The sequence below is a fragment of the Miniopterus natalensis genome, chromosome 1, assembly GCF_054644295.1.
Source record: "Miniopterus natalensis isolate mMinNat1 chromosome 1, mMinNat1.hap1, whole genome shotgun sequence".
NCBI lineage: Eukaryota > Metazoa > Chordata > Mammalia > Chiroptera > Miniopteridae > Miniopterus > Miniopterus natalensis.
The window spans coordinates 18648392-18675449 of NC_142081.1; the positions used below are offsets into that span (position 1 = coordinate 18648392).

Here is a 27058-nt window from a genome sequence, read left to right on the forward strand (position 1 = left end):
CCACAGGTGCCCTCTCGCCGCTCCTCCGGGCGAGGACCCTCTTCCGCCCCTATTCTATGCCGCGTAGCCAGTCTAGAGAGGCTTGTCTAGCGGCGGAAGAGCCTGGCGCGGTCCCGATTGGGAGGGCTCGGTGTGGAAGAGGTGAGGGTGTCCCAAACCCCTTGGGCCGCGGATCGGGCTGAGTCTAACCTCTTCGCACCCCGATTTTTTCCTCCTGTTCTTTGAGGCGTCTCTAGACACCCGCCGGGCCTGACTCTTCCGGTCGCAGCAACCCCGGGCTGGGAGACCAGAGTACGCTCGGGGTTGGAGCTGGGAATAAGCCCCGACATTTGATTTCAAGCGAGTATTTAGTCAACCAAGGACCCTCCGGGCTCTGGCAGCTGCGGTCGATCCGTGACTTCCTGGACGTTTGTCCCTAGTTTACCTCTCAGCCTCTGGTCTCAGTTTATAGCTTCATCCCAGTAGGCCTGGCTGGAGGAGGAAACCGAATCTGAATCTCACTTCTCACTTCTGGTTTCTGGGATGTCCTGAGGCAGGGAAGCCTGTTGGTTGTGGATTTGTTTATTTATTGATGTTTTAGAGAGAGAGGAAGGGAGACAGAAACATCAGTTTGTTCCACTTACTTATGCATTCATTGGTTAATTTTTGTACCTGCCCTGACCAGGGGTCTAACCACAAGCTTGGCATTGGGACCACACTTCAACCAGCTGAGGTACCCGACCAGGGCCTGGTTGCGGATTTTTAATTTTTATTTTTTTCTGAATTCCCTGTTTTTCCTCCTTTGTCATGTTCCTGTTCTCCCCTTGTGGGCTCTCACTAAACAGGTGACAAGTATTTTAAATGATGTTAAAACACCTTTCTCGCTCTTAAAATTGTACCTGCTTGCTTTATAACTTCTAGAGCCACTAAATATTTACCTCTTTACTTGCCAAGTAAATCTAGGTTCTGATTTCACAGTAGACAGGCAAGTTGATGTCAAGCACCCATCTAAGTTGTGTGGTTAAAAAACGATTCCAGCCCTGGCAAGTCGCTCAGTTCCTCTAAGGTTGCGGTTTGATTCTGGTGAGGGCACATCCCTAGGTTGCGCTTTGATCCCTGGTGGGGGCGCATCTGCGAGGCAACTGATCAGTGTTTCTCTCTGTCTTCCTGCCTTTCTCTCTCTCTAAGATCAGTAGAAACATATCCTTAGGTAAGGATTAAAAACAAGAGTCCAGAAATCCTCTGTTGGGTTATTGGGTTTGTTAGACATATTCTCTGCCTATCTGTAGATATTTACAGATATTTATTTACTATAGTGAAGAACAACCTGCCCTAGTTTTCCTCAGAGTGAAAAATAGAAGGACCGTGCAAGTCAGGGTGGAAATGATCCAGGAGGCAGCAAGCCAGGATCATAGGAGCAATTAGCAAGGTGGCTTTGATACTTAATCCTTTTGTGCCTCATTTCCCTCATCAATGAAATGGAAAAGGAATCTCCCAGGCCTACCTTACAGGGTTGTTCTGAGGATGACAAATTAAGTACTTTATAAATTGGCACCTGTGCCAGAGACATTTACAGTATATGTTCTATGCACACCTTCAGCGTTTGTGATGGCCACTGAGAATTTTTGTATCAAATTATTTTTTTAAATGTTTAAGATTGCTTAAAAATGTTTTCTTTCTAGTTTCTTCCAAGATATCATAATGATTTATTAATAATAAAAGTTAAGGGCCCTGGCTGGTGTGGCTCAGTAGTTAAAGCGTCAGCCCACTACATCAAGGTTGGGGGTTCGATCCCTGGTCAGGGCACATACAGAATCAACCAGTGTATGCATAAATAAATGGAACAATAAATCTGTGTTTCTCTCACTCTAAAAATCAGTAAATAAAAATAAAAGAAAATTTAAAAATAAAGTTAATACTGAGTATTAATTTTGTGTCAGGCATGTATTAACTGGTTTAAGCCTCACAACAATCCTATAAGGTAGGTTTCTATTATTAATGCCCACTTTACAGATGAGAAAACTGAGATAGAAAGATGTCAGGAAGACATCCTATACTAAAAGGAACTAATGTTTAGTATTTTCTGCTAGGCACTTTGTTAAGGTGTTTCCTGAGTCTTATTTTTTCTTCACTGCAACCCTGTGTAGGTAGGCTATCATTTCTCCAAGGCTTAGGTAAACTTATTTACCCAGTTTGCACAGAATTGAAGAGACCAAGATTTGAACTCAAGGCTACCTGACTACAAAGCCTGTACTTGTACTCCTACAAGGGGTGATTTCATTGTCTGCTAACTTTTTTATTTGGTTTTGACTCCTGGAATTAAGTATACAAAAAGAATTTTAAAGCTACATCTGGGTTCAATAGAATGGGAAGGGATCAGGTAGTAGAAAATTCCCAACCATATCTTTGCCATCCTTATATCCCCTAAAAACACAGAGTCAAAAAGGGAAAGTAGAACATGTTAAGGGCCATCAGAAGCCTCAATCAACAGGGCTGCCAAGATGAGCCTTTCTGAAGCTTCTATTGAGAAAGATGCTATTGAAATGAAAGGAAAAGCAAACTGGTCCTTGAGAATTTGACACTATGGAGACTGGAGTTATTTTTGGTGCTTTGGAAGTTTTGGACCCAGTTCTTGGATTAAACCAGTTTTTGCTCTAATCCAGTTAGCATTGATAACTTTGTAATTCTAGGGCAAATATTTTTCAGATTAAAATATAATTTCAGAGTAGTAATGAAAGACTTGTGGTCTGTTGACCAATTCTTTATATGTTTTGTTTTGTTTTTCCCATACCCTCACTTCCCAAGTTTGGGCAGATACTTGTTAATAAAATAATGAAGATTCGAAGATACAGTCATGATAATTCTGCTACTTTTAATTGCTTTTATTCTTTCAGGCATTTAACAGCATGCATGAGAGCAAGATATTCGTCAGTTTCTTTTCACTGTAGTATTCCCAGAGTGCAGAAGAGTTCCTCAGAGCTGGCACTCAGTAGATAACGTGTTGAACACGTGAATGCAGTTATGATCTGCTTGTGCTTGACCTTGTGTAGTAGGCAAAGCTGGCAATGCATTCTGAACACTTGCCTGCTTTGTACTATCACCTCTACATACTGATGCTGATACTCCAGCTCTGTCATAGGGTCCTCCAGGAGAGGAACTGTGTCTTGCACTTTTAAATCTCCCTTACAACACCTGAGAGAGTGCCTTGAACAAAGTGGGTAATGTAGGAATGAATGACTACTCGTGGGTTATCGGAGGAGCAAAAGTTGGAACCCAAGGATCTGATGGCAGGTTCAGTATTCGCTTCCTCAGATTCTCTTATACATCCCTGATTACTGTGAGGAGTTTGTAGTTTTGCGGTGGGATCTGGAAAGGAACATACATCGGTGTTCCTCTCACTTCAGATGAATCGGACAAAGGTTGATGAGGAGGAATACTGGAACAGCTCCAAGTTCAAGGCTTTCACCTTTGATGATGAAGATGATGAGCTCTCACAGGTAAGTTTCCGTGAACAGTTTCTGAATGTCACACCCTTCTCTACAGTGCCCCTAAAATTCCTCCCCCTTGTGTACTTGGTAACCTGACTTTTGACCAGGGCTTCATTAGGCTCAGAATTGTTTTGGGTTAGATCTTTAAAAAAATGTTCATGGAGAAGAGCCCTCAGAAAAGCAACAGGATTATTAAAACTAAATCTCTGCCCTTCTTTCTTTATATTCTTAAGATTATTTTTTTCTGTTGTTCTTTTTCTAAAACCTCAAATCAAGTCTTTTATCATGTGATATAATTTATTCTATTTGAAAGATGGACTGGGTTGGAGTGTTGTATTTCTTGTGTCTGTTTTACAAATGAGGGAATGTTCATTTTTGGAGAGGTGAATAAACTCACTCAGATTAACACAGGCATAGCCAGAAGTATGATTAGAACTCAAGGCATAACCAGAAGTATGATTAGAACTCAAGGCATAACCAGAAGTATGATTAGAACTCAAGGCATAGCCAGAAGTATGATTAGAACTCACGTGGCTCTGATTCCTCCCAACTCCTTTGCCACTGGACTGCAGTGTTGGCTAAAAAGCAGTTTGTTTTCTTGACATATCTAGCAAGCTAGACTTTCTGTTACAGAAGTGAAAGTGTTGGCCATCTTCAGGTTCCAATTCCTCAGCCTTCTTGGTTTTCAAAGAGAAGGGTGGGAGTTGCCGATTGCCTAAGTTTCCTGCCTGATGTCCTTCCGCAGTTAAAGGAATCCAAGCGGGCAGTGAATAGCCTTCGAGATTTCGTGGATGATGATGATGATGACGACCTGGAGAGAGTCAGCTGGAGCGGGGAACCTGTGGGAAGTAAGTAGGAGAGGCCCCACAAGGGGATTGACATTCAGGGTTCTTGTCACTGATGAAAACTCCATTTGTTTGTCTCTTCAATTCTTGTCAGGAAAGAGAGCAAGGGGTAGGCCATTTTCAGATGTGCACGTCTGGAGATTTAACTCTAGGAGAAGATCCTTGGGGAAACACAGCAGTAGTTCCCATGTGGCTAGGTCTGCTGTCCTAGGGCTAATACTTGGCTGTCTATTTTAGATTCATTTGGGTGTTTGTTAAAATTGGATTCCTAGGCTTTACTCTAGAGATTCTGATTCAGTAGGTGGTGCGGGTAGGGTGGAGGGGGCCTCCGTGTATAAGAAGCACTGCAAGTACTTCTAATGTACAGTCCTATTTGAGAACTACTGACTTAAGTACTCATAACTGGTTGGCAGAACTGACTTCTTTAGCCACCAAGCCTCGCTGCCTAGCGGTTATATAATGCCAGTTAATACCTCTGCAGAGTCTATCTGATTTTTAAGAATGTTGTTATAGTTTCGTGTGTTTTTTTCCAAATAGGGAATACTGTCATGTGATTTAAAAATAAAAAAGTATTTAAGGCAGCCCGGCCAGCATAGCTCAGTGGTTGAGTGTCATCGACCTATGAACCAGGAGGTCACAGTTCGATTCCCTGTTAGGGCACATGCCTGGGCTGTGGGCTCGATCCCCAGTAGGGAGCATGTAGGAGGCAGCTGGTCAGTGACTCTCTCATCATTGATGTTTCTCTCTCTCCCTTTCCCTTCCTCTCCCTGAAATCAATAAAAACATGTTAAAAACAAAAGTAAGGCATACAGTAAAAGGTTTCCCTCCCACACTGTCATGCACCTACTCAGTTCTTAGTCCCTGCCCTTCTGAAAAATAACTGCTATTGCTTGATTCCTGCGCATTCATCAGAAGATTCTTTTACACTTGGAAATACATATAGCAGTATGCATTCTTACCCTTTTTATACAAGTGATAGCACACTTTATACTCTGCACTTTTCACTTAATGCTTTGGCTTGGGCTTCTTCTCATATCAGTACATAAAGAGCTTTCTCATCCTCTCTCTTTTTAAGTAGCAGTGTGGTGGTATTGTGTATAGATTTTCCATAATTTATTTAATCAGTTCACTGTTGATGACCTTTAGGTTGTTTCCAATCTTGTATTGTTTGTTTTTCTACTAATAACCTTGTATTCTGCTCATAGAAGACTTTATGAGAGATCGAGTCCTAGAGTGGAATTATTGGCAGAGAGCATTTGCGTCTGTATTGGATAGATATTGCCAAGTTGCCTTCCATGCAGGTTGCACCAATTTGTACTCCCACCAGCAATGTCAGAGGGTTCCTGTTTCCCCACAGCCTTGCCCACACTGGGTCTTATTAAACCTTGGGATCTTTGCCAGTCTTAGAGGGGGCCAATTGTATCTCAGTGTACTTTTCATTTATGTAATTATCTTATTAAGAGTGAGGTTGAGCATCTTTTCATGTGTTTAATAGCCACTTAAATTTCCTTTCTTGTGATCCATTTATTCATTTCCTTTGCCCGGTTTTTCTGTTGATTAGTTTATTTGATTCTGTCCTTTCTCCCTGACCTGATTTGTGGAGTACAGGTCGGCCAAAGGACCAGAGCCTCTGGTGAAAAGCTTTTAGAGTTTGTTGAAATGCTTGTCATCTAGGATTTATTTGGATGAGAATGACGGATTTGGTTCTTACTATCTCACAGGTATCTCATGGTCCATCAAAGAGACTGCTGCTCATAGTGGGTCAAACCATGAGGGGCGTGAACAGCTGAAGAGCCGAAACAGCTTCTCCTCCTATACACAGCTACCCAAACCTACTTCTACTTACTCCCTGACCAGCTTTTTTAGAGGTAAAAAGTGATGGTTAAAGCCACAGGGAGTCTTCCTTTTTCAGAAGAGTGCTTGGGTTATAATTTTTATTTACGCTTGGGAGAAGATTATTGAGGGAAAAAGAATCATCTTTGGAGCTGGCAGTTGAAGATCAAGAGTGGGAGAAATGTGAGAAATTCAGAGGGCTTGGTCTGGGGTTCCAGAAGTGAATAAAATTGGCATTAACCCTGTGATAGGTACTGAAGAAATCTGCCTAGGTCAAAATTTCTCCCTATCCTTGGGCATTGCTGTTGGGAACCCTTGTGCACTGCTAGTGGGAATGTAGAGTGGTATAGCCACTGTGGGAGACAGTATGGCAGTTCTTCAGAAAATTAAAAAATTGAACAATAACTGTATGATCCAGCATTCCACCTCTAGGTATATACCAATTAAAAGCGGGAACTTGAACAGATATTTATATACCACTGTTCATAGCAGCAGCATTCAGAATAGCCAAAGGGAGAAATAACTCAGATGTCCATTGATTAATGAATGGAAAAGCAAAATGTACATGCGATGGAATATCATTCAGCCAAAAAGGAACAAAATTCCAGTACATACTACAACATGGATGAACCTTGAGGACTTTATGCTAAGTGAAATAAACCAGAAACAAAAAGATATATGGTGTATGATTCCACCTGTATGCGGTATCTAGAATAGTCAGATTCATAGAAACAGAAAGTGGAATAGTGATTACCAGGGGCTGCGGGGGAGGGAAATGGAGAGTTACTGTTTAATGGGTGCGGAGTCTCAGTTTGGGATGATGAAAAAGGTCTGAAGTGGACAGTGGTGATGATTGTACATGTGAATGGGTTCAGTGCTACTGACCTATAGGCTTAAAAATGGTTACAATTAAAAAATTTTCCTCCCTGACTTCTTTTTCATGGTATCTCAAATTTCTGAAATTGAATAAAAGCTTTTTTAAGCCTTAATTTCCCATATTGCATAATAAGGTTTTATGCACACTACATCTTTAACCAAATCTGAATGGGTCTGTGTTCACCTCTGCCCTCATGTGTTCTTTATCTTTAGGGAGAACTAGACTTGGAAGTTTCCAGTCCCTTTCTGATGGTAGGCATGGACCCTCTTTTCTTGATTACTTTGGGAGATGGTACTGATCTGGGTTATAGTCTGGAGAGTCATGGAGAAAAGTGGTAATTGGATGATTTGATGAAAGTTCTCTTAAATCTATCATCATTATTAGAGAAATTTTTTGATATTGAGAAGGAGGTAGATTCCATTTACAGGGGAAAGGAGTAACTTCTAGGGATACTGGCTTTGGGGAGGAACTGAGATCTACTTGGGGCCCTAAAAAATACCTTGGGAGCCTATAAGTCAAGAAGGAAGCTGTCAAGGAAAGGAATGACAAGAAGATGGTGTCCTTCTGAACCAGCTGCCTGTTCTCTTTCAGCTCTTTCAGACACACCTGCCAAAAGCTATGCTCCAGAGCTGGGGAGACCCAAGGGAGAATATAAGGTGAGTTATATTTTACGCTGGTTTGACACTGTACACAGTTTAAAGTGCTTCGACGTACATTATCTTGCTTGATCTTCCCAACTTTTTGAGCACCTGTTATATTACCCCCTTTTATAGATAAGAAAACTGGATTTCTAAACATTCGGGCTTGCCTGGGGTCTCACAGCTAGTAAATGGTGGAACTTGGACTCACAGTATCTATTTTCTGATTTAGCCCAAGCACACTTTCCTTCCCCATTATGCTGTGTTTTGAAGGTTGTACTTTCACACTTTTGATCATCAGTGTCGTCTGGAAACTTTGATGAAGCTCATATTCCCATGAAGCACATAAAAAAGCAAATTGATTCATAAGGAAGAAACTATATTGTAAATTCCAGAAAAGGAACATGCCTTTCTCCTTCCTTATGCTGGCATAGCTATTAATTAAAATCTCAAAAATGGGATTGATTACATCTAAGAGTTGGAGTCCTGAATCAGTAGGCATAGGGTTACTGATTTTGTCAATTGGTTTATTTCTATCTTTGATTCATCTCTTCCTGCCTGTATTTACTCTGTTCTAGTTCCTTCAGAAACTCCAAACAAGGCTATCCCAGTTCTTTTTTTTTCCATCTATTCCCTCCCACAAAATATTTCCTCTTTAGGGACTAAGACAGTGAGTTTGAGGTGAGGGGCTAGCACATTGATAATTCTGATATCTTAATTTCTTGGGATTCATGTGTTGCTAATATTCCAGGACTACAGCAATGACTGGAGCCCCAGCGACACGGTGCGGCGCCTTCGGAAGGGCAAGGTAAGGACACAGGAGAGAGAAGTCTTGTGGGATATTTTGGAGGAAGCTGGACTCTGTTCACGCAGGGAGGATTTCTCGACCTCTCTTCAACTTGATTGGTCAAATGAAATGATTTTCAGGAGGAAAATAAATTCACTAAGATGGAAAATCAGCTGCAAAATTTGAGATTCTCCAGAGTTTAGTGTTACTTTGATAGGGTAATAGGAAAAGAGTGATGGATGAGAGGCAAAAGTACTTTTAAGAATGAGAGTGATCTTTTATGTTTAGGTCAGAGATCTGTTATGAGTTTACTTTTATACAGGGTGGGGCAAAAGTAGGTTTATAGTTATGAATATGCGAAACAGTTTATTCTTGTATTATTATTTATTAATTATTATTTTCCATATGAACAACTGTAAACCTAATTTTGCCCCACCCTGTATATGGTGTGAGGTTAGGATTGGGGTTCTTTTTTTTCTCATGTAGTTCTCCGTTCCTTGCAGGTCTATTTTTATTTATTATTATTATATTTTTAATTTTTACTTTTATTATTATTTTTTTAATCCTCACCCCAGGGTATTTTTTCCATTGCTTTACAGAGAGTGTGGGGTGGGGAGAGAGTAAACATTGATGATTGGTTGCCTCCCACACGCTTCCTGATTGGGGCCAGGGATCAAGCCTGCATTTGAGGTACGTGCCCTTGGCCAGAATTAAACCCAGGGCCCTTTACTCCCCAGGCCGACGCTCTAACCACTGAGCCAAACTGGCTAAGGCTATTTTTAATTTTTTAAATATATTTTTATTCATTTTAGAGAGAGAGGAAGGGAGAGGGAGAAATAGACAGAAGCATCGATGATGAGAGAGAGTCATTGATTGGCTGCCCCCTATTGGGGATTGAGCCTGCAACCTGGGCATGTGCCCTGACCGGGAATCGAACCTGGATCATAGGTCGATGCTTAAGTGCTGAGCCAAGCCAGCCAGGTGCAGCTGTATTTTTAGAAAAGACTATCCTTTTCATTGAATTACCTTGGTGCCTTTTTCAAAAGTCAATTGACTATATATGTGTAGGTCTATTTCTGGACTCTTTATTCTAGTTCATTGATTTATTTGTTTAATCTTATGCCATTACCACAGTTTTGATTATGTAGCCTTGTAGTAAATCTTGAGATTAGGTAATTTAAGTCATTCAACTTTGTTTTTCTCTTTCAAGTTGTTTTAGCTATTGTAGATCCTCTTTATTTCCATATAGATTTTAGTATTAGCTTGCCAGTGTCTACAAAAGAGGTTCCGGAATTTTGAGATTGCATTGAATTTATAGATCAGTTTGGGAGAATTGACATCATAACAACTAATGGGTCAAAATGGATCATAGACCTAAATATGAGTAAATGCTAAAATTAAAATCATTCTGACCTAGGGTTAGGCAAAGATTTATTACTTAGGATACACACACACACGAAACAAAAACAAAAAAAAGGAAAAAGATGATTAAATGGATTTCATCAAAATTAACGTTTGTTCTTTGAATGCACTTAAAAACATGAAAAGACAACCATAGAAGAAAGAAAATATTTGCAAAATATAATTATTATAAAGGATTTTCATCCAGAATATATAAAGGATAATTATTTTTAGTAACCCAGTAAAAAATTGGCACAAGATTTGACCAGATGTATCACAAAAAAATAACATGCATGGCCAGTGAGCACTTGAAAAGATGCTCAACATTATTAGTTATCAAGAAAATGTGAATTAAAACTGTGAGATACCACTATGCAGCCACTAGAATGGCTACACTTAAAAATACTGATCATACCAGATATTGGGAGGATGTGAAGGAACTGGAACACTGCCAGCGGGAAGGTAAAATGGTAAATCTGCTTTGGAAAATAGTCTGGCAGTTTCTTACAAAGTTAATCATTCACTTAATTTCATGCCTGGACATTTACAATTCAAGATAAAAGGAAACATGTCCATACAAAGACTTGTACATAAATGTTCATAGCAGCTTTATTCATAGTAGCCCCCAAAGTGAAAATCCAAATATCCATCAGCAGCTAAGTGGATAAATAGTGGTATGTCTGTACACTGGAAAACTACTTACCAGTAAATAGGAACAAACTACTAACACTCATCACAGCACATAGATTCATCTCAGAAACATGATATTCAGTGAAAGAAGCCAGATATTAAAGAGTACATATTGTACAATTTGATTTTTCTGAAATTCTAGAAAAGGCAAAACTTTAGCAACTGAAAACAGATAAGTGGTTACCAGGGCTAGGATGGGAGGGGAGGAGGGTATGGACATCAAAGCAGACAAGGAAACTTACTGGGGTGATGGAAATACTCTGTATCTTGATTGTGGTAGTAGTTACATGGAATTCTATTCTCGTCAAAACTAACCGAACTATACACTTAAATAGGGTAGATTTTATTGTATGTAATTTATACCTCACTAAAAAAGAGGAAGTCATCTCTACCTGTTGACTTTGGCAAGACTTCCTCAGGAAATGACATGTAGGGCATAAGGCTGACTAGAGAGGGTGTGGTGGGGACCACAGTGTAAAAATAAACTAGCTTTCTTTGGGGACATTTCCTCTCCTTGCTCATTCTTCAGTATCCAGTGACAAAGGGAATGTAGCAAACGGTCTTCTTCCCAGCACAGTAATTCTGTTCTTCTGCCAGGTCTGCTCACTAGAAAGATTCCGCTCCTTACAGGACAAGCTACAACTCCTAGAAGAAGCAGTAAGCATGCACGATGGAAATGTCATTACCGCAGTGAGTTGTGGGTTTTGTTTGTTGTTTAATTGTTTTCATTAGTTTCTGAAAATCCAATCAGAATAGACTTTAACATTTTAGGCTAAATGTCAAGTAAAGATCCTGAATTTCCTTTTGATTTGTAGGATTCTCAGTAATATGTGCTTTAAGGCTCAGCTGGTAGGACATGCATTGTGTGTGGAATGCTTCATTATAACCAAGAAAGCAGTAGGTTGGCTACTATAGTCTGAGGGAGGAGAGCCATGAGAGCAGGGAGGTATCTCTTGCCAGTATGAGCATGGGCATGTGGACTCCCAAGACACAGCTCAGTTCCAGATGTCCACCACCTGTCTTTTCATTACGTAGAGAAATCTGTTGTTGGGATCTGCAAAGATGCCTAATGAGTTGCTGACCTCATTCCTAGACATCAGGTGCTCAGGGCTGGGCTTTGTGTTTGAAAGATTGCATAGGGTAATACATTCTTTGTTCCTTTTCCCTCCAGGTTCTGATATTCCTGAAGAGGACACTGAGCAAAGGTGAGCATGATTTGAGGGAAGGCTTCAGTCAGCACTATGTCTATTATATTTGAGGGGAGGAAGGCATTGTGGCTTTTATACCAGAATTCACCAGCATCAAGTGTACTTCAGAGACGTGGGGCTGGCCTGAGACCTCAGAGTACACCTCACATCTCTGACGGCAGTCGTATTCTGTTAGTGTGATAACTACATTAACTACAAAGTCCCCTCTATTTACTGGGCACACACATGGCTGCATTGGTTTGAGGAAGTCAGAATTGATGCTTAAGTGCCTTATGTTTGGATTGGTGAGAACTGAAAGCTCATGCGGTGGCTAAGAGTTGCCCTGAACCATGGAATGTGTCGATGGTGGATTCTTTTTTTAAAGCTATTATTTTTTTACTGATTTCAGAGGAAGGGAGAGGAAGAGAGAGAGAAACATCAATGATGAGAGAGAGTCATTGATTGGCTACCTCCTGCACACCCCCTACTGGGAATCAAACCCGAAACCCGGTCATGTGCCCTGACCAGAAATTGAACCATAACCTCCAGGTTCATAGGTTGACGCTCCAACACTGAGCGACCGGCCAGGCCTGATGGTGGATTGAGTCACAGGGATGGATACCATAAAAAAACATTCCTAGCTTCTGATTGACTTTGAGGAATTAACGTTTGGAATGTTCGAGTAGGGAGGCCATTTCACACTTAAGTAATAGGCTTTACTCTTTCTCCACCTGACTTCTTCCTGCCTGTCAGAGGTCCTCTTCCGAGAGCTAGAGGTGCGACAGGTCGCCCTGAGACATCTCATTCACTTCCTTAAGGAAATAGGGGATCAAAAGCTGCTTTTAGATCTCTTCAGGTAAGAACTGATCCTCTGGTCAATAAAGTATATTAAGTACTTTGTTCAAAGCACTCTGGGGAATACAAAGAAAGGAGACACTGTTCTGGAAATGCTTATTAGACAAGATATGGAAATGTGATGGGGTAACTAATAACTCACCTCAGGCCGTGATAAGGTGACAGTGTAGCAGGTGGTTCAGAACCAGGTTCTGGAGTCAGACACACCTGCGTCGAATACTGGCTCCACCCTTAATTCATAGAGTGACCTTGAGCAAGTTACCCAGCCTAAGTATCAGTTTTCACATCTGTAAAATGGAGATGATGACACCTACCCCACAGGATCATTATGAAGATGAAAAGAGTTAGTGTTGTGTAAAGCACTTCCATAATGCCTAGCCTGTAGTATTACTATTTGGTAAGCGTTTTTACAGTGAAGATCTAGAACGAAGGTATCTTTCATTACTTGGGCCCCAGTGATGGTAGTGAGAAGTGCAGTGGGAGAGCAGAAGAAGTAAATGTAATTTTCAGTCAGGATACCTGAGGACAGCCCTATGGAAGACGTTAGGACTGGAGTAGGGCCTAGAGACTGGGTAGGATTTGGATTGGTGGAGAGGTAAGCAGTAGGAATATCTGCTGGGGGCTGGGGAAGGGGTGTCTTCTGTCATGTTTTCCTTTCCTATCCTTCCAATCAGTAGGGACTATTTTCTACCTTTAGGTTAAAATGTGTGTATATTATGTTTTTTCTTCAGTGTCAGAGAAGGGGTTGGAACCTCTGTTGAGGCTGACATGTGGCCTAGGGTAACTCCAGTTACCTGTGACTCCAGCACAGTGATGAGCTGCCCCAAAGACTAAGGTGGGGAAAGGTCACCTGGTTAGGGTCAAGATTACAGATGGTTTAGCCATGAGTTTTCAGAAGACACATTGACCGAGGCAGGCTGTTCTTTCCCTCCTTCCCTCCTTCCCAGTCAAGCAGGCTTTATTAAGCATCACTTCTATGCCAAAGCATGATGTTAATTACAGCGGACCATTCAGAGTAAGAAGGGATCAGAACATCGAAGTCCTTGTTCTCCAAGGCCTTACTGCCTTTTGGGAGAGACAATACATCGCACACTGTACATGAAAATGAGAGGATAGTGTAGAAAATCTGTTCAAGAGTGTTGGCAGAGAAGAAGAGTGCTTTACTCTTTCTCAAAGAATCTATGACATTACCATGGGCTAATAATGTTTTGTGGAAGCTCTGAGCCTTCCCATCAGCCCTATTTACCTTATAGAGTTATTAGTGCCCTATAGTGCCTTCTTGTCTCTTTTGCTCAGCTAGAAAGATCAAGGGAACAATGATAGCTGATCCACCATGTGTTTTCAAAGGGTTGCTGGTGGGAGGAAGTTTAAGAAGACAAGGACTTATTTTGCATATGGAGGCAAATGAGTTTGAATTGTGTTCTCCCAGAGTGGTCGTCTTATTTTGTGAGGTTATGCTGCCACATGTCAATAGATAAAAATGGCCTGCTCCCTTCTGCTTCTTCCCAGGTTCCTAGACAGAACAGAAGAGCTTGCGGTAAGTGTGGCCTTTGTTTCAGTTGGGGACTTATTTAACAGAAATCTAAGCCAAACCCAGTCTCCAGGATCCCAGAATGACTGAACCTATTTCTTTTCCACTGGTATTGATTATATTCAGAAGAGAGAGACATCTGGGAATCCTGAAAACTTAGTCCAAATGATGTACTGTTTTATTGTTTTTATATATATTCTTTCGATTGGGCTGCAAATGAGTAATTTTTTGAATATGAATGAAAACTGGCCTCATCAATTTGTAATTTTGTTGTTGTTGTTTGTAGTTGTTTTCAACTCCTGGTTTGTAGGAGCTTTTGGGTTTTGGCTTCTGATACCAAACAAAATGTTGGCCCTGGCCAGGTAGCTCAGTTGGTTAGAGTGCTGTCCCGATATGCCAAGGTTGTAGGTTCGATCCCTGGTCAGGGCACATATAAGGACCAACCAGTGAATGCATAAATAAATACAAAACCAAAATGGATGTTTCTCTCTCTCTGTCTCTCCCTCTCTCCCTCCCTTCCTCTCTCTCTCTCTCTCTCTCACATCAGTAAATTAAAAAAAAAAATGTTAAAAGCTAAGAAGGATAAGAAACCAGATACATGTCAAGAGGGAAGAGAGGTCAAGCTGGTGGTACACTCAGTACACATTTTGGCTGAGAGTTCAGTGACTGAGTGTTAAAATAGATGTTTGACAAATTTTCACCATCATTGAATGAACTCTTGGAATATGAGGATAAATCTGAAAATTTACCAAAAATTTAATTGTATTGTTAAAACTTCAGTGATCCATTTTTAAAAGTTTGCTGTAGTGTGGGTGCCAGAATTTCTCAGCACCGTTAGTGTCAGGATTGTTCCTTGAGTGTATTGCACTTGTGTGGTGGTAGCAGAGCTCACATCCAGCTAGCACATTTAATTAATGTTAAACTTGATTGCACAACAGAATATAATTCAGGAAAATGTTTTTTAGTAATATTTTGTAAAAGGGACATGTACTTAACATTTAAGGTAGGGTAAAATCTCAAAAATGCTTTATCTTAATCTACTGAAAATGATTGACAGTCTGTATATAAATTTCAAAATAATCAGTAATCATTTTGAAAACCTTTTTATTTTTCTTAATCCATTGCTTTTCAGAAAGAGTGGAAGTAGGAGAGAGAAAGAGAAACATCAGTGTGAGAGAGACACATCGATTGGTTGCCTCCCGCAAGCCCCTGACCAGGGATCCAGCCTGCAACCCGGGCATGTGCCCTGACTGGGAATCGAACTGTGATCTCCTGGATCCTAGGTCAATGCTCAACCGCTGAGCCATGCCCGGCTGGGCTCATTTTTATTTAAAACTATTATTTTTTGCATGTACTCTATTATGTTTGAAGATGATTTATCACACATGTTGCTGTATATAAATTTGGAATTTTCCAACCTTGTAAACTTTGAAAGTGACAAAGCTTGTAGTCTGCTTTTAATTTATCCTCATAAAATATGAAGATTTCCCAAGTAGGATTTTTTGAAAGACTTAAGGCCAAAAAAATTATAGCTCTTAAAAGCCACTTTCTTTAATATTAGAAATGATTATATAACAAATATTTTACTCCATATATTTTATAAAGATTAGTTTAAAATATAATCTATGTTACTCAGTTTTTAAAAAATCTACGGGTTTTTTTTTGTTTTCAGTGAGAGAAAAAGGGAAAAGGAGAGAGTGAGAGAGAAACATTGATATGAGAAACATTGATTGGTTGTCTCCTGTATGCACCCCGACCAGGGATCGAACCTGCAATTTGGGTATGTGCCCTGACCAGGAATCGAACCAGTGACCTTTTAGTGCATGGGACAACACTCAACCAGCTGAGCCACGCCAGCCAGGGCTTTGTTATTCTGTTTTATATTATCATTTACATTCTTATACACATTTGTGGGCTCTAAAAGGATATACTGTCATTCCTAAAGCCAATTCATTTTCTTAATATTCATATTAACTGTTAATCTGTTTATTTTTAACTCTTGGAAGTTTTTAATAACTATACATAAAATTACAGCTTTCATAATCATCATTATTGCATTATTTAAACTTCAGTTTATTTTTTAGAATTTAAAATACAAAGCACATAAGATTTTCTGTCAGAGTTACATTTAAAACCTATAGTATTTGAATTGACTATTTCACTATCAACAGTGAGTCAGAATGACAGGCCCTATTTATGTTACTGACATTGATAGTTACTTGTAGGATTGTGCTACCATTGATCATATACAAGGTCAAGGATGCCAAAAATAACATTGAAGTAGGCGTTTAGCTAAACTTCATCCTTTTGAAGGCTAAGGCGGAAGCAAAAGCTGGTTTTGGTTAAATACTGACACTAAAGCCAATTTTCAGAGTAAAGCTAACTGTTCCATCTACTTAGTGCTTCATTGTAGGTCAGCACTACCCAATAGAACTTCCTATAATAATGGGAATATTCTATATCTGTGCTGTTCGATGTGGGAGCCACTAATCACATGTAGCTCTTGAGCACTTAAAAAGTGTCTAGTGCAACTAAGGACCTGAATTTCTTTTTATTTAAATAATTTGAATTTACATGTAAACAACCAGATGTGGTTAGTGGCTACCATATTACATATTGCAATTGTAGATAAACCAAAGAGTGATTTTTTTTTTTTTTAAATAAGTTGTTTTATTCATGTGCCCTGACCACATGTGCTCTGACCGGGAATCAAACCTGTAACTTTTGGTGCACAGGAAGACACCCAAAGAGTGATTTTAAGTCACTCTATTTAGGGAGCTACCTCCCCTTTCTGAGGAGACAAACTAGCTCAAAGCTTTTCTTTGTGTTTTTTAGCTGTCCCAGTATCGAGAGCACTTGAGCATTCAGGACCCTGAGAAACGAAAAGAATTTCTTAAGACCTGCATTGGGTAAGTATGGGGGAGAAATGTTTTAAGTATAAATACTCTCATGTGTTGGAATGAGGAGACTAAAAGAGGGTGGAATGGATAAATAGTTGAAGGGAAAGGCTAACACAATGGATCATACAAGCATCATCAAAAATTGTCTTACTCAGTGGTTCGAAATACTAGTTCCCAGTAGAATTTTCATTGATTGGTGATAAATTAAGAAAAATAAAGACAATGTAGAGAGTTTTTTTCCTAAAGCTGCATTTATTTAATTGAAAGACTGCCTTTTATTCTGGGATTTTTTTCCCCTCTACCCTTCCCCAGCTTATAGTAGTAAAATTGGTTATAATTCTTTTTTTTCTTCTTTTTTTCTTTTTTAATTTTATTATTGTTTAAAATATTACAGATGTCCCTTTTCTCCCCAATGTATAATTCTTTTTTATGACCATATGTATTAAAATAAAAAATGGACAACATTTTACTTCATATATTATTTTCAATGTTACTGATTCTTGAAAACTCAAAGTCCAAGAACCACTGATTCTGTACAGGCCTTGACCCAGAATATAAGTCACTGTAAAAACTATTCCCACACATTACTCTTCCAATGATTGGGCACTTGCTGCTCTTGGAAGTAGCTTATTTTATTGTTGGACAACCTTCGTGATTGGAAAGTGCTTCCTTATATTGAGCTGAATCTTGCTTCCCTGTATCTTTCAAGGCAGGTATAGAGTATCCCCAGTGGACCTTGCTTCTCCAGGCTCAGCGTTCACAGTTGTTTCAATCATTCCTCATGTGACATGATTTCCAGGTTTCACATTTAGAAATTTGTTTATGTTAATGCCATCTTTACTTTTAACATTATCAAATCAAATACTGAGTATATCTTATGGCCTCTGGTAAGCAAAGAGAAAAGTTAGAGTAGTGAAGTAACTGGGACCTATTGCCTGCTGTCTCCCTTTATCTCTTCTAAAAACTGGCTGTGGCTCACACTTAATCTGGGATAGTGTAATTGAATTTCAGAATTTTTCCTGGAATGAGTGGAGTAGGAGAATAAGGCCACAGTTTCTGAAGGATAGATCTGTGAACTGGGAGTTTAAAATCTGGTTTCTGGCTTGGCCGGGTGTAGCTCAGTGGTTGAGCATTGACCTAGGATCCAGGAGATTGTGGTTCAGTTTCCGGTCAGGGCACATGCCCGAGTTGTGGGCTCGATCCCCAGTTGGGGGCATGCAGGAGGCAGCTGATCAATGACTCTCTCATCAACCAGTTTCTCTCTCTCCCCCTCTCTCTGAAATCAGTAAAGATATATTTAAAAAAAAAAAAAAAAATCTGGCTTCTGTTTCTGGCCTTACCCAATGACATGCCATGTGACTTTTAGGTAAGACACTGTTTGTTCCCTCAACTTCTTCGTGTGTAAAAATATAATGTCTTGAAGATGCGACCTTTGACATTTGTGGAGATCTTTGAGACCTTTACCAATCTACAAACATACTACCCTGCCATGTAATTAATTTTACCTTAAAACTCTGCAATAAAAAAATGGCTCACAAATATAAGTGCCTCTTAAGGAGAGTTAAGTATTGACATTAAGAAGTGACACAAACCACAGTGCTTCACTGGGATGTAAATGATGGGCAGGTGGTGGGGCTCACTCATTAACTAAGGGAGTCATTCACCAATTGTTACAACACCCACAATGAGAGGATTCTAATTCATTCCTCAATAAAGTCACTAATGGCTGTATATATTTTGTCAACTTTCAGGATCCCTCTTCAGTTGGCAAAAACCTTAAATGCAAAATCCCAGCCAAAAGTCTACTCTGTTTTCTGCTTTCTCTCTCTGCCTTTTATGGATACTCCAAAGGTGAACTGAGATCAGATTTATGAAGCACCATGAGCCTCTTATGCTTATAGTGGTGGTTTGGTTTAGTTTGGTTTGTTTCCTGTTTGAGTAGAGAAAGAGGCACTAACCTTCTGGCCCTCTACCAGTTTGCCTTTTTCAGCAGAAGATTCTGCACACATACAAGACCATTACACGCTCCTGGAACGTCAGATCATTATTGAGGTTAGACTCCTCATATCTGTGTTTTCTGCTTCAGTGCCAAAGCTCAGTGCCATTCAGCATCTGGGAGACATCTGTGCTCTGCCCACATGTGTCATTTCCTGTTACAGTCTCTAAAAGCCTTTCATTTCTCCCTCTTTGCGATAGCCCCTTCCTGCCATTGTTTTCAGCCTCCTTTCTTCTCACCTGCCTTTAACCTGGAAGTATTCCCTCTTCATCCCAGAATTCCCACTTCAGTGCCACTTCACTGGTGGTCTGCACCATCCAGCTTGGATCTGTCATCATTTCATGGCTTTTAAACTCCCCTGGGTTATCCTAGGCAGTTTCTTTTTTTCTTCCTTTGCCTCTTTCCTTGGGTAGGAAACCCAGCTACTGTAGTAGAAGTTTCTCTCTGCGTCTACTGTATGGACATTGTTCTTTTTCTCACTTGGCTCCCTCTGCCACAGGCAAATGATCGCCATCTAGAAGCAGCGGGACAGACTGAGATCTTCCGGAAGCACCCCCGCAAAGCCTCCATCCTCAACATGCCACTAGTGACGACACTTTTCTACTCCTGCTTCTACCACTACACAGAGCCCGAGGTACAGGCGACATGGGGAAGACCCCACACACTCTCGCTGCACACAGGAACATAGTTCGAAGTCAGTATTTTGATGTACCCTGTTAACAATGGGCGCGTATAGTTCTTGGAAATCCACCTGGAGGCTTTCCTGGCCCTCAGCAGGGGTGAACCAAGAGGTAAGAGAGGGCTTGTATGGCTTCCAGTGAGCTGGCCTGTAGCATAGCACTTTCTTTCTCACCAATACTGGCCCCACAGCAGTCTCTGCTCAAAGGCCCTTCAATATAAATGATTGACCCAGAAGAACAGCAGGGTATCAGGTAACTGGATATTTGAACACTTTTTAAAGTATATATATATATATATATATATATATATATATATATATATATGTTTTTATTGATTTTGGAGCAAGAGGAAAGGGGGAGAGAGAGAGAAACATTGATGTGAGAGAAACAAACAGTTGCCTCTCTCACACACCCCTACCGGAGATTGAACCTGTAACCTGGGCATGTGCCCTGACCAGGAATTGAACTGGCGATCTTTCGGTGCATGCAACGATGCTCAGCCAACTGAGCCACACTTGCCAGGGTGAACACTTTTTTTTAAATTTAATTATCAAAAGTGGACATTTGGATTAGCATAAAATTGGGAAAAATACCATACTTATTATCCCAGTCTTGTTAAGATGGGTTGCAGTAATGTCTGATTAGACCCAATGGGGCTTTTCTCTTAAAATAATTTCTGGGTTTAAATGGTTACAGAGTAAAATGTAGAAAGTCTAGTTAGTACAATAGAAGATGGGAGATGGGGTGCTATTTGGGAAAGTCGGTAACACTAAAATTCCTTCTCCACTTTTATCCTAGGGGACATTCAGCAGTCCGGTCAACCTGAAGAAGACATTTAAGGTAGCTATAAACTGGTCTGTGCTTTGGTAAAAGTAGTATCAGGGTAACTACATGGTGTGGATGTTGCTTTGTAACCCTGCATAGTAAGTCTCTTGATCCTGAGGTTAAAGGTAGAAAGGAAAGTGTTTGTGGGAAATGAGATAAGGCTTTAACTGAATGCCTGCCGCAGTGTTGGGGCTTGGAAATTAAGGGGTTCTTGGTGACTTGAGAGACTTACGGATTTTTAAGGAGCATAATCAACACTATGGTATATTTTGCCTCTCTTTTCCAGAACTCTCAAGTACCTCCCCTGGTGCATTTCTACTTCCCCTTAAATTCCCCTGGTCTCTGCTTTCTAGATCCCAGATAAACAGTATGTGCTGACTGCCTTGGCTGCTCGCGCCAAGCTCCGGGCCTGGCATGACGTAGATGCCCTCTTTACCACAAAGGTGGGTCCCTGGAACTGTCCATGCTGCTCATGCCTTAGACATGTCATTTTGTTATCCCAGGCTCGTGGGAATCTCAAGTTCTAGTAACTGGCTTACATTTTTCCTCCAACTTTTTATTTTCCAAAATTTCACACCTAAAGAAAAGTTGAAAGAATAATACAGTGAATGCTAGTAGCCTTTACCTACTTCACTAATTTATTAACATTTTTGCTATATTTGCTTTCTCTTTTTCTAGATATGTAGGAAAAGAGAAAGCAAGTACGCTTTTTTCTTTTGCAGAACGATTTAAGAGTAAGTTTTAGATATCATGACACTTTCCCCTTAAATACTTAAGCATTTTTCTCCTTTGTAACCACTCAAGAAGTTTAACATTAATGGAATGCTATTATCATATATAGCCTGTATTTAAATTAGTTTCCTAGAGCTGTTTTTGTTTGATTTTGTTTGTTCGCTCTCAGGATCAGATCAAGAATCTTGCATTACATTTGGTTGTCACGTCTCTACTGGTTGACATTTTTTTATTATTTTAAAAAATTATTATTTATTTTTAATCCTCATCTGAGGATATTTTTTTATGTTTTTTCCATTGCTTTTTCAGAGAGGGTGGAAGGGGGAGAGACAGAGAGAGAGAGAGAAACATCGATGTGAAAGAGACACATTGATTGGCTGCCTTCTGCTTGGCGCCGGCCAGGGCCGGGGACTGAATCTGCAACTGAGGTACATGCCCTTGGCTGGAGTTGAACCTGGGACCCTTCAGGCCACGGGTGGATGCTCTAACCACTGAGCCAAACCGGCTAGGGCTACTGGATGATATTTTAAATATTGATTTTTTTATTATAGGTTTGAGAATTTTCCGTTATTTAATTAGCTACATTAACTACCAAAGCAATACGTGCCTGTGTCCAAATCAAACACTGCATGAAAGTATAAAGAATGAAGAGTGATGTTTCTCTTCCATTGTCTTTCTAATCCTATCTCTCACTCCCTCAAAGCAAATGCCATTAAAAGTTTTTTGGTTTTATTTTGCCATTAAAAGTTTGATGGGTACTTTCCAGATCTTTCCTCATGAATTTACAAAAAAGTCTTAATATGAATGTAAAGATGTAGAAGATAGGATTTTTCTCTCCAGATAAATTCATACCACAAGTGTGGTTAAGTAAATTACTTATTTCATTTACACCCTCTCAAGTTTCTTGATGTTTCTAAAAAACTCATTTCCCTTCATTTCCTTGTCCCCCATCCTAGTCCACCCACTGTCGCCACCACATTATTCTAGCTTGACCATAAGATGCAGGGAGACGAGCGCAAAGTGTGTTGAGTTCGTTCCAGCCCAGCTATAACTGCCATCTTCCTTTTTCAGAACTGGCTGGGCTACACCAAGAAGAGAGCACCCATTGGCTTCCATCGGGTTGTGGAAATTCTACACAAGAACAGTGCCCCTGTCCAGGTAACAGCTCCTAAAGAGAGTTGGGGACAGGATCTTTAGGAGACCTAACTTGTAGCCTCTTACTGGCCAGTGATAGGAGACATGACCTGTTCTGTTCCTCCCTTAAAGGCAACATAATGGCTGTATTGGGTCTTGAGATAGGACAGCCAGGGAGAGAAGTTCTCTGCCCTTTGGAAGTAATCTGCCCTCTCTGAGGAGCATCCACTGTTTTTAGCCATACTGTTGAAATGATACCAAAGGAGAACTCCCTGAGAAGGGACATCAGGGAGCAATGGATCAGGTCCGGAGCATGCCCATCAGTGCTGGATCAGGACTGGAGCATTCCCATCAGCACTGGATCAGGCCTGGAGCATGCCCATCAGTGCTGGATCAGGTCTGGAGCATGCCCATCAGTGCTGGATCAGGTCTGGAGCATGCCCATTGCTGGCATGGCTGTGCAGCTCTAGGATATGGAGGAGCGTGCTCTTCCCTTCTTTCCTGGGAGAGTGCAGAATGCTTCCTGGGGTCCATCTCATTTCCCATTGCAGAACTGGTCCTGTGGTTGGTGATGGGAATTGTAGATATCAGATGTTGTAGACGAATTCTTTTGCCTTTAGGATTTTTTTCCTACTTTTCAGAGGTTTTGGAATCATTAATAAGTACCTCTTCCCACAGATACTACAGGAGTATGTCAACCTAGTGGAAGATGTCGACACAAAATTGAACTTAGCTACCAAGTTCAAGTGCCACGATGTCGTCATTGATGTGAGTCCCCAGGAAATAAGAACCCTGAGTTAGACCCTCATTGGAGAGTGGGGGATTATGATATTCTCTGTCCTGGGTCCTGTGATACTGCAATCAATTTTGACTTAATGGACAAAATGGTCTGGCAAGGGTTAGTTTGGAGGCCAGCACTCCTCTTATTTTCCTGGCCCTCTGACTGGTTTCTGTGCTCTTATAAATTTGTTGCACTTGGAGAACTCATAGAACTGAATTAAGCCACATGAGCTCTGTAGACTTTACTCCAACATGAAGTTTTGTGGGGGCTTGGCCCCACTGTCATCCAGCTTCTCTCTTTTTAAAAAAATGTTTTTATTGATTTAGAGAAGAAGGGAGAAGGAGAGGGAGAGAGAGAGAGAAACATTGATGTGAGAGCAGAATATCAGTTGGCTGCCTCCTGCACATCCCCCAGCGGGGATTGAGCCAGCAAACCCGGGCATGTGCCCCAACAGGGAATTGAACCGGCAACCCCCTGGTACACAGGATGATGCCCAACCAACTGAGCCACACGGGCCAGGGTTTCCATCCAGCCTGTTCTTGAACTTTGGCTTGTAGTGGGAATAACAAAAGAAAAAGACCTTCATAGAAAAGGCCGATGGGGGTTTTATGGTTTGTCTGTTTTGGTGTACAGACTTGCCGGGATCTGAAGGATCGGCAGCAGTTGCTAGCGTACAGGAGTAAGGTGGACAAAGGATCTGCAGAGGAGGAGAAGATCGATGCCATTCTCAACAGCTTGGTGAGCAGCTGCAGCTCCCCCTCTCCAGCAGTCTTGGGGGACAGACAGTTCACAAAGTAGCATCAAGTGTATATAAGGGACTCTGGCTGAGACTTAACTGTAATGCTCTGACAGTCGTTAAACCTAGCAGGTAGGAGGATCTAACTACTGGCAGTATAGAAATGAATGTTACAGATTCAGAACATCCCGGGGGTGGGTATGACCTACATGCTGGAAGTAAGAAGGGGGTGAAATAGATTTTAGCAATTTGGGGAACACAGCCGCTTGTCTCTTGTAGCATGAAATTATAGAGCTTTCTGTTAACGTTGATCTTAGTTCCCTGTTAGATGTTTTGGAACCTACCTCAGGTCATCGGAAACTAGTGAATCTTGGCCCTGAGGATGGCAGAACCAGAATAAATGCCCAGACTCAGGCTTGTGAGATACAGAAGAGGTGTGTAGTTCGTATCTGAATAATGAACTCCACCATGTATTGTAAAGAATTTCCCCCCTCCCCCTCCAGTTCTCTCTTCCCCAGTCTCTAGCTGTGAGCCTTGTTTTGTTGCACTCCTACGACTTCTCTGCAGGGATCAGTGTAAACTGAGCACCCTTTCTTCTTTCCACAGCAAGTCAGATGGAAGAATTAACTTGTGTCAGCTACCCTGAGACCCGCCTCGTTTCTTCCTTTCCTGCCTGTGAAAGTAGAGTGTGCTGTCATCTGGGAGAGTTACTGTAGCACATCACCTGGTCCTGTCATCAACAGGTGACACCTGCTACTTTTGGGACAGAAACCAGTGCCTGGGCACAGACAGCTTGGGACTGATCTTCTGTCCAAGGGCCATCATCTGAGGGCCAAGGTGTAAAGCTTCAGTTATTGGGAAAGATTCTCCCCACCTGGTGCTCACGTGAAGGTGGGAGTCATTTCTAGACTGGGTCCATATTGGGCAAGATATCTCTTGGTCTGAGAAAAATGACTGCTCTGCAAAAGAAGTCTCCTAGACTAAGAGATGCAGGTGTCATAGGTGGACCACTCGGTTCCTCTCAGCTAATTATGACCCTGGACTTGGTGCTGGACATTGGCAATTCTACTGTGAATGAAGTCAGAACAGAACCAAAATGGCTCTCTCCCAGGGGCCTCAGGAAGGGGTGCCAGTGTGGCCAGGACCTGCTGGAGGTGCCCTCACACCAGATTGCACAGAGCCCTCCCGTTATGACAGGTGGCCCAGACATTGTGTTTCTTCAGCCAGTGTCCCTCCACTGCCCCAGTGTAGCCACTGTTCAAAAATTGTGGTTCCTCTCTCACCTGCAGACTGAGATGACCTTGTGTGGGTGACGAGAACATCCCCTTTATCATTTCCTCTCCTTCTTCTGCCCCAGACCATACACTTGTATGGAGCTTAGATTCAGCAGAACTGGAGCTCTCCCTTTGTGCATAGATCTCATTATGTCACTAGGAGCTTCTAGAAGTTCCACCAGGGCTAAGCTCAGCAGCATTTCTGACTATTTGGATATTGAGATGGAGGTTTTAGTTTCATGCTTGGTTTTTAAGAGGATGTTCTGTAATGCTAAGTTCCTGCCCTGTACCAATATTGGCCTCTCTTCTCAGTGACCGGACTGGGTTTCCCCAAACATGCTAGAGTCCTAATAAAGCTGTTTCTTCCTTGGTGCCTTCTCTTTCCCTCTGGTGGTTTTATGCAAAATGAAGAAATAATTGCCCGATCTCTTGGGACCACTACCCGTCTGCCTCAGTGACTGCATTCAGCAACCTATAACACGTGTCAGGTTATGGAGCACTGATACTTAGAGAAAGCGGGGCGTGTGGTTAATGGAGCCCTGAGCTGGGGATCAAAAGGCCTGGCCTCTTGTTCCGGCTCTACCACTGACTAGCTGTGTGATGCTGGTGGGTCCCTTCTCTCTGATCTCATTACCCTAATCTCTAACAGGAGGGCACGAGTCTCTCCAAGCTTGTAGAATTCTATCTCCTGTGACTGGAGTGGATGACATGGGAGATGCTCGTACAGAGGCACACAGCAGGCTTTAACGCAATGTGGTTCTCAACCGGGTGCAGTTATGCGCCCCAGGAGACCTGTGTCAATGTCTGGAGACATTTTTTGTTGCCACAACTGGATGGTGCTACTAATGGATAGAGGCAAGGGGTGCTGCTAAACATGCTACAATGCACAGGACAGACTCCACAATAAAGAATTATCCAGCCCCAAATGTCAGTAATGCCAATGCTGAGAAATCTGGCTTTTAGGGGACTGGACTCCAACTCTTGCTCCTCCACTTTGCAGTCCTCTTTGCAATTCCAGGTAACTTCATATTTGGCTCCTCTCCTAATCATCTCTCTTGCTGTTATAGAAATAGGAGTTTAATTTACTAAGTTGTGCTAAAGTGACTGGCTGGTCTTCAAACAGACAGTCATAGCTTTATTAACTAGTGTAGCAGTTAGGGTTCATTTAGAGAAGCAGACCGCTGGGAGTATACAGTCTGTGTGTCCCTCTGTCTTTCTCTCTAATCTATATGTGAGATTCATCACAGGGATTTGATCTTACTCAAGGATGGCAGTTAGTCAAACAGTCTCTGGAAGGTGTTCTGCATGGCTGGTGGTAGAGCTGGGAATCCAGGTGGCAGGCGGTGGGGAAGGAGAGAGGGGTGAGCAAGAACAAGCTGAAGCCCACGGGGCGGGACTGGAACCCACGTCAGTCCTCACTGCTTCCAACCTTGATGAAGTGGGTGTCCTGCAGGAGAAACTCACTGGTAGCCTTTGTCACGGGGCTGAAAACAGCCCTCGCCCAGGAGTGTGAAAAGCTGCAAGAAGATCTAGGGGAAGGTATAGTAGTTGTAGGCTCAGCTGCTGCCCACAGCCAATAGGGCCACCAGTGGATACCAAAGAGTCTGTCCCTCCCTTACAAGCATAGACACAAACTGGCTGCTGCTTTACTTCCACCCTCCAGTTCTTGCCCAGAAATCTCTCCTGTGGCACACCTAACTGGAAACATACAGAGAAGGGAAGTCTGGAAAATGTAGGTCACCTAGCCCACTTGGCATGTTACAAAGCCACAACCCCTGGCTCCCCATTTCTGAGATTGGACGGGAAGGATGGGCCTGGCATCCGTGCTTGTGCAGGTTAGCCTGTGCGGCACTGGTCATGCCGAGCTGGGAGCTTTGGAGTTCCCCTTT

The 27058-nt window shown here is 41.7% G+C and overlaps 1 protein-coding gene across 1 annotated transcript; it reads left to right on the forward strand.

The window, feature by feature from the left end:
• Positions 1-50: 50 nt before the first annotated feature.
• VIPAS39 (VPS33B interacting protein, apical-basolateral polarity regulator, spe-39 homolog) lies at positions 51-25542 on the forward strand. Its single transcript, XM_016220250.2, has 20 exons — positions 51-141; positions 3384-3476; positions 4213-4315; positions 6034-6180; positions 7235-7273; positions 7614-7678; positions 8412-8468; positions 11136-11228; positions 11710-11743; positions 12479-12581; positions 14090-14117; positions 16947-17020; positions 18988-19063; positions 19507-19641; positions 20486-20527; positions 20866-20955; positions 22316-22402; positions 23057-23146; positions 23793-23897; positions 24502-25542. The coding sequence occupies exons 2-20, from the start codon at positions 3384-3386 to the stop codon at positions 24520-24522; spliced, it is 1482 nt and encodes a 493-aa protein (XP_016075736.2). The 5' UTR covers positions 51-141; the 3' UTR covers positions 24523-25542.
• Positions 25543-27058: the final 1516 nt, after the last annotated feature.

Bases quoted from the DNA above. Each gene is read 5' to 3' on its own strand.
- VIPAS39 (XM_016220250.2), top strand. From the start codon at position 3,384: ATGAATCGGACAAAGGTTGATGAGGAGGAATACTGGAACAGCTCCAAG. The intron at 4,316-6,033 runs GTAAGTAGGAGA...ACTATCTCACAG, and splicing joins GAGCGGGGAACCTGTGGGAA to GTATCTCATGGTCCATCAAA. The intron at 6,181-7,234 runs GTAAAAAGTGAT...CTTTATCTTTAG, and splicing joins CCTGACCAGCTTTTTTAGAG to GGAGAACTAGACTTGGAAGT.